The sequence below is a fragment of the Citrus sinensis genome, chromosome 8, assembly GCF_022201045.2.
Source record: "Citrus sinensis cultivar Valencia sweet orange chromosome 8, DVS_A1.0, whole genome shotgun sequence".
NCBI lineage: Eukaryota > Viridiplantae > Streptophyta > Magnoliopsida > Sapindales > Rutaceae > Citrus > Citrus sinensis.
The window spans coordinates 4,594,750-4,607,107 of NC_068563.1; the positions used below are offsets into that span (position 1 = coordinate 4,594,750).

The following is a 12,358-nucleotide window of genomic DNA, read 5'->3' on the forward strand; positions in this document are numbered from 1 at the left end:
TTTTATTTGTGGTTTAATTTATGTTTTATTTTAATAATTTAAAGAATTTCTTATTAGATAATTATATATATATATATATATATAATTATCTAATAACCATTAGTACTGTCCATTGTATGGTGAGTATACGAGCATATTATATAATTATGTGACTTGTTATAAATAATGTTAAAATATAGATTAAATGATTAATCAAACAGCATCCGTCGCTCATCATGTCACAAGGTCCACTAGATCCGTTGAATTGATTATATAACGTTTTAAATATTTGAAACATAAATATTCTATATGGCCATCGAATACGACGAATAGTACTGCTGCTCTAGCGTACTAGAGCACCGCGTTGATTACGTTTTGAAGTGATAGTTAATCATATTTGTGGTCTTCCTGTTTATTGGATTGCCCCCAAATTAGATTTTTCTTTGCATCGATGAGCTTCAGAACAACGTGGGAAAGCAATTTTTAACGAATACCAAGATCTGAGCTCTGCACTGTTCACACACAATGTTTTTGGGGTCCAGTTTTAATTATTTTACTTCAATATTTCAATAAGAGAACAAAAAAAAAAAAATTTCGTTCTTGATCATAAGGAGAACAATAATGGAGATTGAAAGCTCAACAACATTAATTATTTAATTTATATAAACGTACATGCATTAGAATTAGAAAGTAATTATAGGAGCAGAATCCTCTAAAACTGAAGTTAATTGAACTGATCTGTTATTGGATTGCTTTTATTAGATTCACATTCTTCAATCTCGCCTGAAATCTCCTCCAATGATCTCCCATTGGGTTCAGGCACTAGAAAAGTGAACAGCAGCCCTAATACATTGACTGCAGCAAGCAAAAAGAGAGTGTTTTTAATTCCGATACCGGCAGGGTAACCCGGATCAGCCTTAGACTTGTCTTGATCTTGTGCTGCGTACAAGAACCCAAAAGCCCCAATGATGGCGCCTGCTTTTCCGGCAGCTGCTGATATTCCATGGCAAGTGGACCGAAACCTAGCCGGAAAGATCTCCGCTGGCACGATAAACGTGGTGCTGTTGGGCCCGAAATTGGCAAAGAAGAATGTAAGTGCATACATAACCACAAATCCAGTACTGTTGTGTTTTTGAATCCAGTGGTGATACGGAATGGCCAGTGCAAGCATGAAAACGGTCATGAAGAAGAACCCTATTAATTGAATTGTGACACGACCAATAATGTCAATGAGAATGACTGTGATCCAGTAACCAGGAATTAGGCCACATAGAGCAACTAGGGTTTGAGCCCTAGCAAAATTGAAAAGCTCATCAAGTGCACCCATTGTATGCGCTGCCGGCAACCAACCAACCGCTGTAAAAATCTCCTTTTGAAACAAGTTCTGGCTGAAGTAAGACACATCTAATAGGAGCCATGTACTTGCAGTTCCAAGTAAGTGCAATCCATGTCTGCGTGCAAACATCTTGGAAAACAGCCCGAAAGAAATGCCCTTTTTATCATCATCGTCGGCAGCTCCGCATACGACGTCGTTTCTCTGATCCACAGCTTGGACTTGCTCAATAATATTGTTGCTGTTGTTGTTGTTCATAACTAATAACTTGAGATGTCTTCACTAGCTTTCCCAGCATTCATTGCTCCTAATGCAGTGTAACGAGGCGTCTCCGGCATCTTCATGCGCCAATAATACGTAAAAGCAATCGGTAACGCCCCAAACATCAGAATAATCCTCCATCTTGCGGAACAGTTGAATTAATCGGATCGATATATTAAGCTGGAGCTTTATACAAATTACGAAATATACCAGAAACAATCAGAGCAACCGTGCCACCAGCAATGATTACAACTTAGAAAAGTGTGTTTACTCTATTATAAATAGAGAGGTCTTGTTATTATTTTCATAAATTCAATTATTCAATAAAACCTCTTTTTTAATAATTTCCTCTGAGTATTATACATTAAAATCTCTTTTATAGAGTCGTTTGGATTATAATGTAATTTAATTTTGCTTTACGCGTTATTAAAAATTTTATTGAGTCATTGGATTAGAATGATATTTAATCACGCTTCGATTAGAACCTAATCTAACCGCATTAGTTTGGTCCAGTACTAGAATGATATCTAGTGTTTTCTATTCAATCAATTCTGCTTTCGCTGCCTCACTCCATCAGAAAAATCAAGTTAGAATAATCTTGTTAGAGTAGTCTCTTGCTTGTGGTTTTACTTGCTCCTTATCTCATGTGTTGTTTACTTAAGTTCATTTGTATGAATTTATGTATTTTTCTATTTAATGTTTTGCATTTACCGAATATTAAATTTTATATAATTCATTGAACTGAATATTATTTAGAGTAACGATATAGCCACAAATTTTTGTATAAATTTATTTTGTACAAACTGATGTGCCGTGATAAAATTGGTTGAATTAAATATTTTCTTGGCCCACGTGATTTATTTTTATTATTTTATATTTTCATTCAACTAATGAATTAATGTCACATCAATTTATATAAGATAAGTTTATACAAGAGTTTATGACTGTATCATCAATATATTATTTATCGACAAAGTTGCTTCAACCTATTGTCGTTGTTATTGATATTGAACGGAGCCATAGAATATGGATGAAGTTGGATATTCTTTATATTTTTATTACTAATAATGAAATGAATTTGAAGTATTTTCTCCAATCTAATAGAATCAGTTCATGCTGTTGGTGTTGGTACTTCAATAAACACATTTGATTTTAAATTTTACACACTTAAATGAGTTTCACGAATTTCGTGTGCACCATTATTAATAATATTAAGATGCGTTTGGTACACTATATTATATTATATTTTATTTTATTATTTTAATGCAGGTGTATTGTATTATATTATATTGTTTTAACATTGTATTATAATAATATTGTATAATATTTGATTCTATATTGTTCTGTATTAATTTTTTGTGACTAATTTAAATTATATATTTAGAAAATAATTTTCATTAGTACTTAGAAAAATATGAAATATAGAAATCTTAAATTTTAGAAATCTAACTTTTTTTTAATATAAATATTAAAAAAATTCATAATTTATTATTATTATTATTTATATTATTAATTTCAAATTAATATTATTCAAATTTATTCATATTTAAACATTTATTATTAGTTATATTAAATTATTATTTAAGTATTTATTATTAGTTATATTAAATTGTTAAATAATAATCAATTTTTATATACTAATTACTATAATATAATTAAATAATATTCTAGTTAGTTATATTTTTAATGTGATAGAATTAAAATATAATATTATTTAATAATAAATTGCAATTTTATTAATTTATATTAATAATATGTAAAAAAATAAAATAAATATTATATTATATTATATTATATTTATTTTTTATTATTACTTAAAACAAAAAAACAACCAACTAGCACGATCGCTGAGGGCAATCCCACACGCCAAACATACCCTTAAGCCACACGGAAAGAAGACCAAGTTCACACTAATTGCTTTTCTCAAAAGAGCAGCTAAAAGGAAACCTCAAAAAAGCTCTCTCTTCTCTGCTAACTTTTCGATTAAAGTGCTTTTCAGCATTTTTCATCTGGGTTTTTAATTATTCCTCTGAAGTCCGCTTTTTTCCGTTTTAGGGGTATGTCCAGACTGGTTGCTTGAGATTTTTGTCTCTACTTGAGGAGCTTTTTAACCCTATTTGCTTCATAAGTGGCTTCTCGGTGTAAAAATGGATACACCCTTCTGTCTTTGATCTTTATAGAGGTGTAATTTCATTTTATATCTTTTTCTTTTATTCTTTTTTAGATTCTGTTTTTTCGTTACTAACTAGGTTGATCTGATGGTTGTGTTTTGGTTAGTTTGATGGATTTCAGAGATTCAATGCAGAAGGTGTACTCTTGGGCTTGTCAAGTAAGTGCATTAGCTTCCTTTTATATCATTCATGTTCTAGGATTCTTCTTTTTTTAGTGATATTGCTATATTAAGTTTTGTCAACGTAAAACTGTTTGAATTGCCTGTTTGTTGTTCATATTGATGGAGCAAAACGAGAGTAGTAACATCACATTTGGTGTGTCATATGTAATGCAATTGAATTTGAATCGACTGAAAAATTTCTACTATATGGAATTAGGGACTGGCAATTTAATCAATTCTTCGTTTTCTTTTAGAACTTAACTTATTGTTCTACTTAAATTAGATTTTCATTTTGGTTCAAAAGCTTTTTGCAGATTGGCAATCTAGGTCTCTGGATAATTTGGCTTTTGATTCATTTTGCTGTCGACTTGTGGTACTTTGCCTTGCATATAGCTTGTGCAATAGAGAGTTATCTTATATCCAGTGGAATACTAAAAAGATACAAAGCCCTTGATATAGACAAGCTTCGGTACCTTGCTATAGTAATAGAAAGTGAAGAAGCTTACCATATTCCGGCAGTTATTCAGCTCTTGCAGTGGCTGGAGGATATTGGTGTAAAGCATGTCTGTCTCTATGATGCTGAAGGTATGAATGATTGGATAATGTGATCATCAACATCCTTTCTGCTGTATGATAATGCAACAACATTTATGCTTTTTGGATATGCAATCTTTCTCTGTAGCTCGGTGTTATCATATTATAATTTGTAAACTTCTTGTTGATGTAGGAATACTGAAGAAATCAAAGGAATCGATTCTAGGGAAATTGAATAATGCAATTTTGTTCGAGGTACTATGTTGCTACATATGTTGTATGGTAGCATAATTTCTTTCTTTTACTCAGTAACATTCACAGAATTTCTAGATATTTAGAGTTACTATTGAATAGATGTGCTTTATTGGCCAATCTACTCGTGTAATGTCTATGAAGCTCATAATTTTTGTGTAGTGCTGGACTGATCTATTGTTTTATTAAATGCGTTATGTGTATTAGTTGTAAGATTGGCTTAGCTGGACCTCATCTGATGAAATTAGGTGGAACTCTTAATGGCTCTGTTCTTTTTTAGTTAACTGTCGATTTATGTTCTTTAAACAGTGATGTGTTTGCTTACTTACAAATATACTTTACGCAGCTATTCTTTCTTGTATCTTGCTTAGCTTTTATTATTGACACTTGACGGTAATGGTAAAATATTTTAGATTATCTGCAAAATAGACTTATGTTGTTAAAATGTCAATAATGATGCAAGAATTTTTGCTGAACTTTTGTGCCTATATTATTTAGGAAGATGGTGAAAGCAATCTGCTTCTTGACTGTAAACATATTACTCTGGAATTTGCTTCATTCCCTGATGGGAAGGAAGCAGTGGCCAAAGCTGCTAACTTGCTTTTCATGAAGTATGTGAAACTGGGTGGCTCTGGCAAAATTCAGGAAGAGAAAATTTTTACTGAAGCTCACATGTCTGAGGCACTGAGAGCTGTTGGTTTGTGTCGTTTTTCGTATCTCCTCTATAGTTAACAGAAATGACATCGTTTCAAGTTTTAATATCTTACGTTTTGGGTGTTGATGTTTTTCTACCATCAGGTTGCAAAGGCCCGGAACCTGACCTGTTATTAGTTTATGGACCTGTAAGATGCCACCTAGGTTTCCCTGCATGGAGAATTCGATATACTGAGATTGTGTGAGTGTTACTTTATTAAATGAAGTTATATGTTAGTCTCTTGTATATGTTTTATTGCTGATGTTTGGGGTGTTTTAACAATGGAGCATCTTGTAAGATGCCAAACAGTTGAAAGAGTCCATAAAATATAATTAGCAAATGAAATATGCACCTGGGAAATTTGTTTCAAAGCTTTATTGATGTCAGTATATCTAACTGTTGAACTGTTAGATTACCTGCTTTGAAACTCAATTAAAAATAGGCACGTGAAAGATCAAGTTAAAAAAGGGAAAAAGAAAAAAGGAGAAGGTATTTGTGAGAATTGTTTCTATATACTCTCGGCATATGTTTTGGAGTTTGTGTTTATGTGTTTGCATGGATATGTGATACTATAAAATTTAGGAACTTATGACTTGGATTATGGAGATTGGAGAATACTAAGAAGTAAGAAAGTTAAAGACTTTTTCCTATAGAAAATTCCTTGATCTAGGGCTTCTGGTCGGGTGATGGCAAAATTGCCTCACTGTCTTACTCGGATTTGCTTATGTGCAACTTAATTTTGGCTGCATTTTGTGTTATAGACATATGGGACGCTTGAAATCCATGAGGTACGGTTCCCTATTAAAAGCCATTTACAAGTTCACAATGGTGCGCCAAAACTATGGTAAGTCTTGTTTTAATTACATTTTACTTTTACTAGTTGTGTCGCATGTCTTATTAAAAAGCTATGAAAGAACTAGAGACCTGGATAGGAAGAGTGAAAGTGTGACCTAGTGATACATGAAAGTCTATTCACAACTATGGAACATCATGTTTGTTAATCCTACGACTGTGGTAACTGGTTGTAATCTTGATTGTCAGTTTGATCTGCAAAATACTGTGCTTTCATGGCTTTGGTTAAAGATCATGGGTTGAATAATTGGTATTAGTTTTATGTAGTTTGCTAACCATCATGTACGTTCAACTCTTGGCACATCAAAATGATTTTCTTTCCATAACATATAACATATCGATGAGGCTGCTTTAGACTATGATGTTAATTTGTGGGAATTGGCCGAGTGGGGATTGTTGAAGACAGTTTTCAACTGAGTTTCAAATCCCCCTTATTTTTCTTCATTTCTGGACAGGTAAATGAACTGCTGCTCTGCGAGTTCTTCATCCAAGGTAATTGATACAGAGATTCAAGTTATAGCCAATATTTGAGTCCTCAAACTCTGCCAACGAATTGTGGCTATGATTTTTCTACTTATCTATTTAGACTCATTATATTTGGCTTATAATCCAAGTAGATAATGAGAGCTTCTGTCTGCTTTACCAGTTAGCTATTTTGTTTCTTCCTTGTGTCATTAAATCCCCGACAATAAAGCTTCTGTTGGTAATTTGGTGGTCTGTTTATTTTCAGGGAGCTGATCAGGTTTTGTGTGTGTGTCAAGCACCCATTGGGCGGCTGTGAGCTGCACAGCAGAGCTTCCCAAATAAGAGCTTGACAAACACGCAATTACATACTTGATCATTATACTCTATTTTTAAGTTGTAAAGATATTTCTATAAAAAAAAGAAAGTTGTAACAGATATTATAAGCAAATCAGACTTAGCAAAGTTATCCTTACAGTGAACAAAGTTCATTATGAGTTTCCCAACGTTTAGTAAATCTTAATTTCTTATTAAAAAAAGTCCAAATAATCTGAAAATATTGTGATCAAATGTATAATTCTATCAAATGAAAACGGCTGAAGCCACAATGTATTATGTCTGACGAAAACCAAAATACTATTGATTGCAAAATCAAAATTTCATATAATTAGCAATGAAACGTTGTAAATCACGTTGGAACTTGATTACAATTGTGTGATTAATCATGGAGATAGTACCCGAATATGGGTGTTTTGCACAATTGTGTAATTAATCATGGAGATAGTACCCGAATATGGGTATTTTGCTTGAAGATGTCCCGCATTCAGTATTCTGTTTCCAGGATGCCATCAATGAGTCCAAACTCCATAGCCTGTGATATGGCAGATGGGTGAAAATTAGAGAGTATAGAGGAATGGAAATTTTGCACTTGGCCATTAATCAGCCTTAAGATGAAAAATACAGAAGAATATAAATGAAACCAATCCCTTGTTTTCAAGAGCATCAAATGTCCTTTCCTTGACCAACATATCAACTGTTTTTTTTAAATTCCTGTACTGGCATTTGGACTTATCTTTTTGAGAGAAATGGAGATGATATTCTCACCAATTAGTATTATAATAAGCCCTCATAATTTAAGGAAAACTAGGATTAACAACCATTACCTCAGCGGCAGACAAGAAACGATCCCTCTCTGTATATTGTTGCACTTTCTCAATAGGTTGACCAGTGAAAGCAGCATACATTCTGTCAATTTTCTGCACCAGATTTCCAGGTAAGAACACATTAATTAAGGGCTTAGCACTGAGCAGAGCCCTTATAACTTGGAATTTTCTAAATGACCAAAGGCCATAGCAAGGTGGTCATGGATACACCAAAATTTTGCAAGCACAGCAGAGAAACAGAAGCACATCAAGCGCTCCAGAAATTGGAAGATGTAAAAGCAAACAAATCATGGGATAGAAATTTTAGCAAACAGAATAGTAACATCTAGAAACATCTCAAAGTGCTCCAGGATCTGGAAGATGCAAGGACAGCAAAAGAATTACTCTGAAAAAATCATGTGAGCTTTGGCACCCATGGTAAGTGTATAACACTAACCTAATACTCAGCATAAAGCACCAGAAAAGGGATCTCAGATGACGTCTCTAAACTTCCAAAAGTAGCCATAATTGATAAAGCTAAGCATACCTCTGACTTCTTCAGTCAAGATGATGATAAAATATTTAGAAGACACATTGATTGATTTAGGTTTCTATGTCACCAAAGAAAGCATTCACTTCTATGCCAAATGAATATTATTTGAATCGTCCGGCCTATTATAACACCAAACTAAATTTTTCTCCCAAATAAGTCTTGTGACATTCAAAGCTTGAAAGAAAAAGAAAAAGAAAATCTAGTTTAAAGGTTTACTAAACCAGATCAACAAGCATACATGACACGATCGACTCATTTGGATTGCACTTGAAAATAAGTCAAAAGCTGCACTAAGATTGTTCAGCTGTCATTTAAAGTATGTAACAGTGAGGAAGAGAGACTCACATGGCGAGATATAACTGCTTCGTTGACTTGGCGTTTCACATCTTCCACATGACCCTAACATAAAATGAAAATTAACCATGGGCACTTTACTGAGTCAAGCAATCTCTCAAGACAATGAAAACTACAAAATCAAGGACAACTCATACCCCACTTCCACTTTGCGGTTGATTCAGCATAATGCGTGCATTTGGCATAGCATATCGCATCCCCTTTTCTCCACCAGCGAGAATAATTGCTGCTTGGCTTGCAGCTACACCAAAACAGACTGTGCCAACCTTTGGCTTTATCTGTGTACATAGTGTGGCCACTAAAAGCTTGTTAAGAAAAAGAAGGAACTGAGGGAAAAACAAAATAATAATATACGGACAGAATTAACAGTGTGATGCATTAACTAGGATGCTTTACTTGAGCTGCCATACAAAGCTCCATTTATATATAAGAAATGAGTGTTGGTCCAACTAGTTTTCTAAAACACAGAGAAGATAATTGCTAAAACCAAGTCCCGAAAGAGTGCTTGTCAATAGTATATTGTTGCCTGACCTATGCTAGAGTTCTTTTCATTAATTCAGAGGTTCAGACAGAAGCTAACCATCAACAAATTATTTGTTGTTCATATCGGCCTCAATTTGGTTTGATACACACATAAAATCCAATCTCAACATAAGATTTGTTGGCAAGAGTTTACAGCCATGTATTTTAATCACTATTCTATTGTTCACCATAAATTTTGACAACAGTTGCTTGAAAATGAAAGGTCATATTCATCACAAATATGAAGATATTAAGAGATGCTAAAAAATCAAGAAATGTTACTAATGAGCAAAGGAGTGGATCCAAATAACAGACATGAAAAAGCAAAATATATCAAAAGATTAAACAAAAAGAAAGAAAAAGGGGTAAAATCTTACCCAAGACATGCAATCATAAATTGCCAACACAGAGTAGATGCTTCCACCGGGGCAGTTCAGATACATCTACCAAAGTACAGGACATGTTCAAAAACTTATTAAAAGCGGGATTCAAAAGTTTGGGTTTGTAACCCCTCTTCGTATGATGATTACAAGAGTGAAATCTGATAATATTTAGGTGTTCAATGGGATTAGATTTTGTCTAATCCAAGTCCAATCCATCAGGTATTGGATTTTATATTTTGGATCCAATCCGATCTAATCACCGATTGAAATCTAATATGACCAAAACCAACCATGAGCTAAATCCAATTCAATCCGATTAAAATAAAAATTTACAAATAGAAATTGCCAATTGCTCTCCACAGTAATAATTACTAATAATTAAAAAGAAAAATATCAACTCCTTTAATATTTCTTGATTCATGTATTTAATTATCATATGGTTGGGAAAAAAAAAGTTGAAATTTGAATATTAAAAGCAAACACTGGTTGCGGCTTGCAGTTTGTATTATGTATTATTATACAAAATTAGGTTTTATTCTTTTAGAAAAATTAGTTTTTATTTTTTTAGCAAGTTAAATATAAAAATCACAGGTAGCTTTTTTAAAAAATAAATAAAGAAAATAAAAATTAAATGGTTGGATTGGTTTATATTGGATTTAAACACATAAATCCATAAACCAATCCAATAACATTGGACTTTCCATTTTGCAATGCAATCCAATCTAAATCAATCAAAGGTTCAATCCAACAGAAATTGGATTGGTTTGGATTGGATCAATTGGTTTGATTGGAATGGTTTGGATCTTGAACATCCTTAATTAGTATTGTATAGCCATACCAGAATATCTGCATCCTCATCAATAGTTGCCAGAGTTACAAGCTGAGATATAACTCTTTGAGCAACCATAGAGTTGATCGGCTGCCCAATGAAGATTATTCTATTCCTAAATAATACACTTGAAAGATCCAAAGGTCCTCCTGGAGTCATTACTGCTGGCATTAAGGGTGGATTGTCGTTTTTGCCTGCTATAATCTTATAACTGCAGAACACAATGTTATAAACTTATGTATCCACCAGACAAGAATAATAAAATAACGCAAATCAAAGAAGAAAGCATATGACACATTCAAAATCATGACATCCACTATCTAAGAACCATGGGTAGAGCTATTTAATTTCACAAAGTATTCATGAGGTATGCTTAAGACTAAAAGTGTAATATCCATTAATAAAATTATAGCATAACTGCAATCTTTGCCCATAAGTCAATTCTTCATTGCATAATTATACTTAAGTTCAAAAGTTCATTTCACATGGAAATGCACATTAAAATGAACCTACGCATTCCATGAGCAAAATTATAGCTCTAAAGTTATTTTACACCCCTAACAAGATATTGGCAAAAATTCCATTAAATCACACGACATTAACCAAAGACTATAAGAAACACTCCAGCAAGAGGAAACACACCTGTGTTCAGTACTACAAAAGTCCTTCTCGTCAATTTTTAGAGGCAAACCACGATTTCTAATTGATAATCCTGTATAAACAAAGTACTTTAAAGAAAATTACTTCAAAATCACATACATAAAATCAAAAGTACATGTAAGCATTGCATAATTAAACATATAACAGTCTCAAAATCAGGAGCGCGTATCATTGAAAATCCCTACTAAGTAAATTTGAGCCTTGTCTAAATTTGGGGCAAAATAACTCAGATGAACCATATTGAACAACAAATTAAGTTTTAATATGAACTGGCTCAATCCCACTAAAAACATGCAATTAAGAAAAGGCACAAGATTATGATTACCACCACTTGAAGAGTCACCATAGGGACTTGGCAATGCAGAAACTATAGACCTTGAAGAGTTTCTGTGTACAATAACAAAATAATTTAGAAATAAAACTAATTGCAGACAATAAAAGTAAAAATTGAAGTAAGTGAATTGAATATAAAATAAAAACCATATCATATAAGTGGTTGGGTACCTGTTAGAGAAAAATGAAGCGAAGGTTCTGTTGAGAGAAGTGGCAGAGAAGCTCAAAGAAGCTGAGATTGCTGAAGCTACCATTTTTATTAACTAGTAAGCAACAAAATGACAACTTTTACAGAAACAGAGAGAGTCAAGGGGTAAGGGTTTTGAAGGGATAGAGAAAGAAACCCAAAAACGGAGATGACTGTTTCTGTTTAGTGACTGTGTAAACAATTAACCGGAGTTTCTATCCAAAAAATCAAAAAGAACTAACCGGAGGTTTTTTTGGGATAATAACATTTGGAGCCAAGTACCTTCATGAATTATCGTAAAGACTTATAGATTATCTATTTTATTTAGTTGGTCCCTATTGTCTGACAAAATGACTGAGATACCCTTTATTGTTGGTGAACAAAAGCTTGCTCTACGTTGACTTTGTGACGATCAAAAATTCAAAATCAAATACAATAATAGTATATTTACTTATCAGATCGAGAAATCTAAATTCGAATCAAAATCATTAATAATATGGGTCGCCTAACTTACATTTAATGCAACCTACGGTTTGATCGTAAAATTTTGTCCAGCCCCTTATATTTTATGTGATTTATAATGTATTTATAAATATTATAAAACTTTTTTATTGTAAAATTTCATTTAATTCTTTACAATCAATTTTATTTTATTGAACCCTAGAGCATGTATTCACTCCCCTATAATTTTAAATT

General features: G+C 32.8%; 3 protein-coding genes across 7 annotated transcripts; 1 reads left to right on the forward strand and 2 right to left on the reverse strand.

The window, feature by feature from the left end:
• Positions 1–622: 622 nt before the first annotated feature.
• LOC102623965 (probable inorganic phosphate transporter 1-3) lies at positions 623–1,792 on the reverse strand. Its single transcript, XM_025102295.2, has one exon. It carries the CDS (start codon positions 1,568–1,570, stop codon positions 704–706), a length of 867 nt encoding a protein of 288 aa, XP_024958063.2. The 5' UTR covers positions 1,571–1,792; the 3' UTR covers positions 623–703.
• A 1,677-nt stretch (positions 1,793–3,469) lies between these two features.
• On the forward strand, positions 3,470–7,216 carry LOC102614870 (uncharacterized). 4 transcript variants are annotated; one of them, XM_025101936.2, is made up of 9 exons: positions 3,470–3,755; positions 3,851–3,902; positions 4,220–4,490; positions 4,633–4,694; positions 5,190–5,388; positions 5,490–5,586; positions 6,147–6,229; positions 6,640–6,729; positions 6,968–7,216. In XM_025101936.2, the coding sequence occupies exons 2-9, from the start codon at positions 3,855–3,857 to the stop codon at positions 6,973–6,975; spliced, it is 858 nt and encodes a 285-aa protein (XP_024957704.2). In that variant the 5' UTR covers positions 3,470–3,755; positions 3,851–3,854; the 3' UTR covers positions 6,976–7,216. The 4 variants fall into 4 exon arrangements, with proteins under 4 accessions (XP_024957704.2, XP_024957707.2, XP_015388407.2 ...); XM_015532921.3 differs by having other exon boundaries at positions 3,473–3,755; positions 6,693–6,729; XM_025101939.2 differs by lacking the exon at positions 6,640–6,729 and having other exon boundaries at positions 3,472–3,755.
• A 122-nt stretch (positions 7,217–7,338) lies between these two features.
• Positions 7,339–11,911, reverse strand: LOC102614581 (ATP-dependent Clp protease proteolytic subunit 6, chloroplastic). 2 transcript variants are annotated; one of them, XM_015532920.3, is made up of 9 exons: positions 11,647–11,911; positions 11,468–11,529; positions 11,125–11,210; positions 10,492–10,693; positions 9,648–9,713; positions 8,886–9,026; positions 8,740–8,793; positions 7,863–7,955; positions 7,339–7,570 (listed from the first exon to the last, which is right to left on the reverse strand). In XM_015532920.3, the coding sequence occupies exons 2-9, from the start codon at positions 11,486–11,488 to the stop codon at positions 7,523–7,525; spliced, it is 711 nt and encodes a 236-aa protein (XP_015388406.2). In that variant the 5' UTR covers positions 11,489–11,529; positions 11,647–11,911; the 3' UTR covers positions 7,339–7,522. The 2 variants fall into 2 exon arrangements, with proteins under 2 accessions (XP_015388406.2, XP_006487175.2); XM_006487112.4 differs by having other exon boundaries at positions 11,125–11,194; positions 11,647–11,907.
• Between the last annotated feature and the right edge of the window lie 447 nt (positions 11,912–12,358).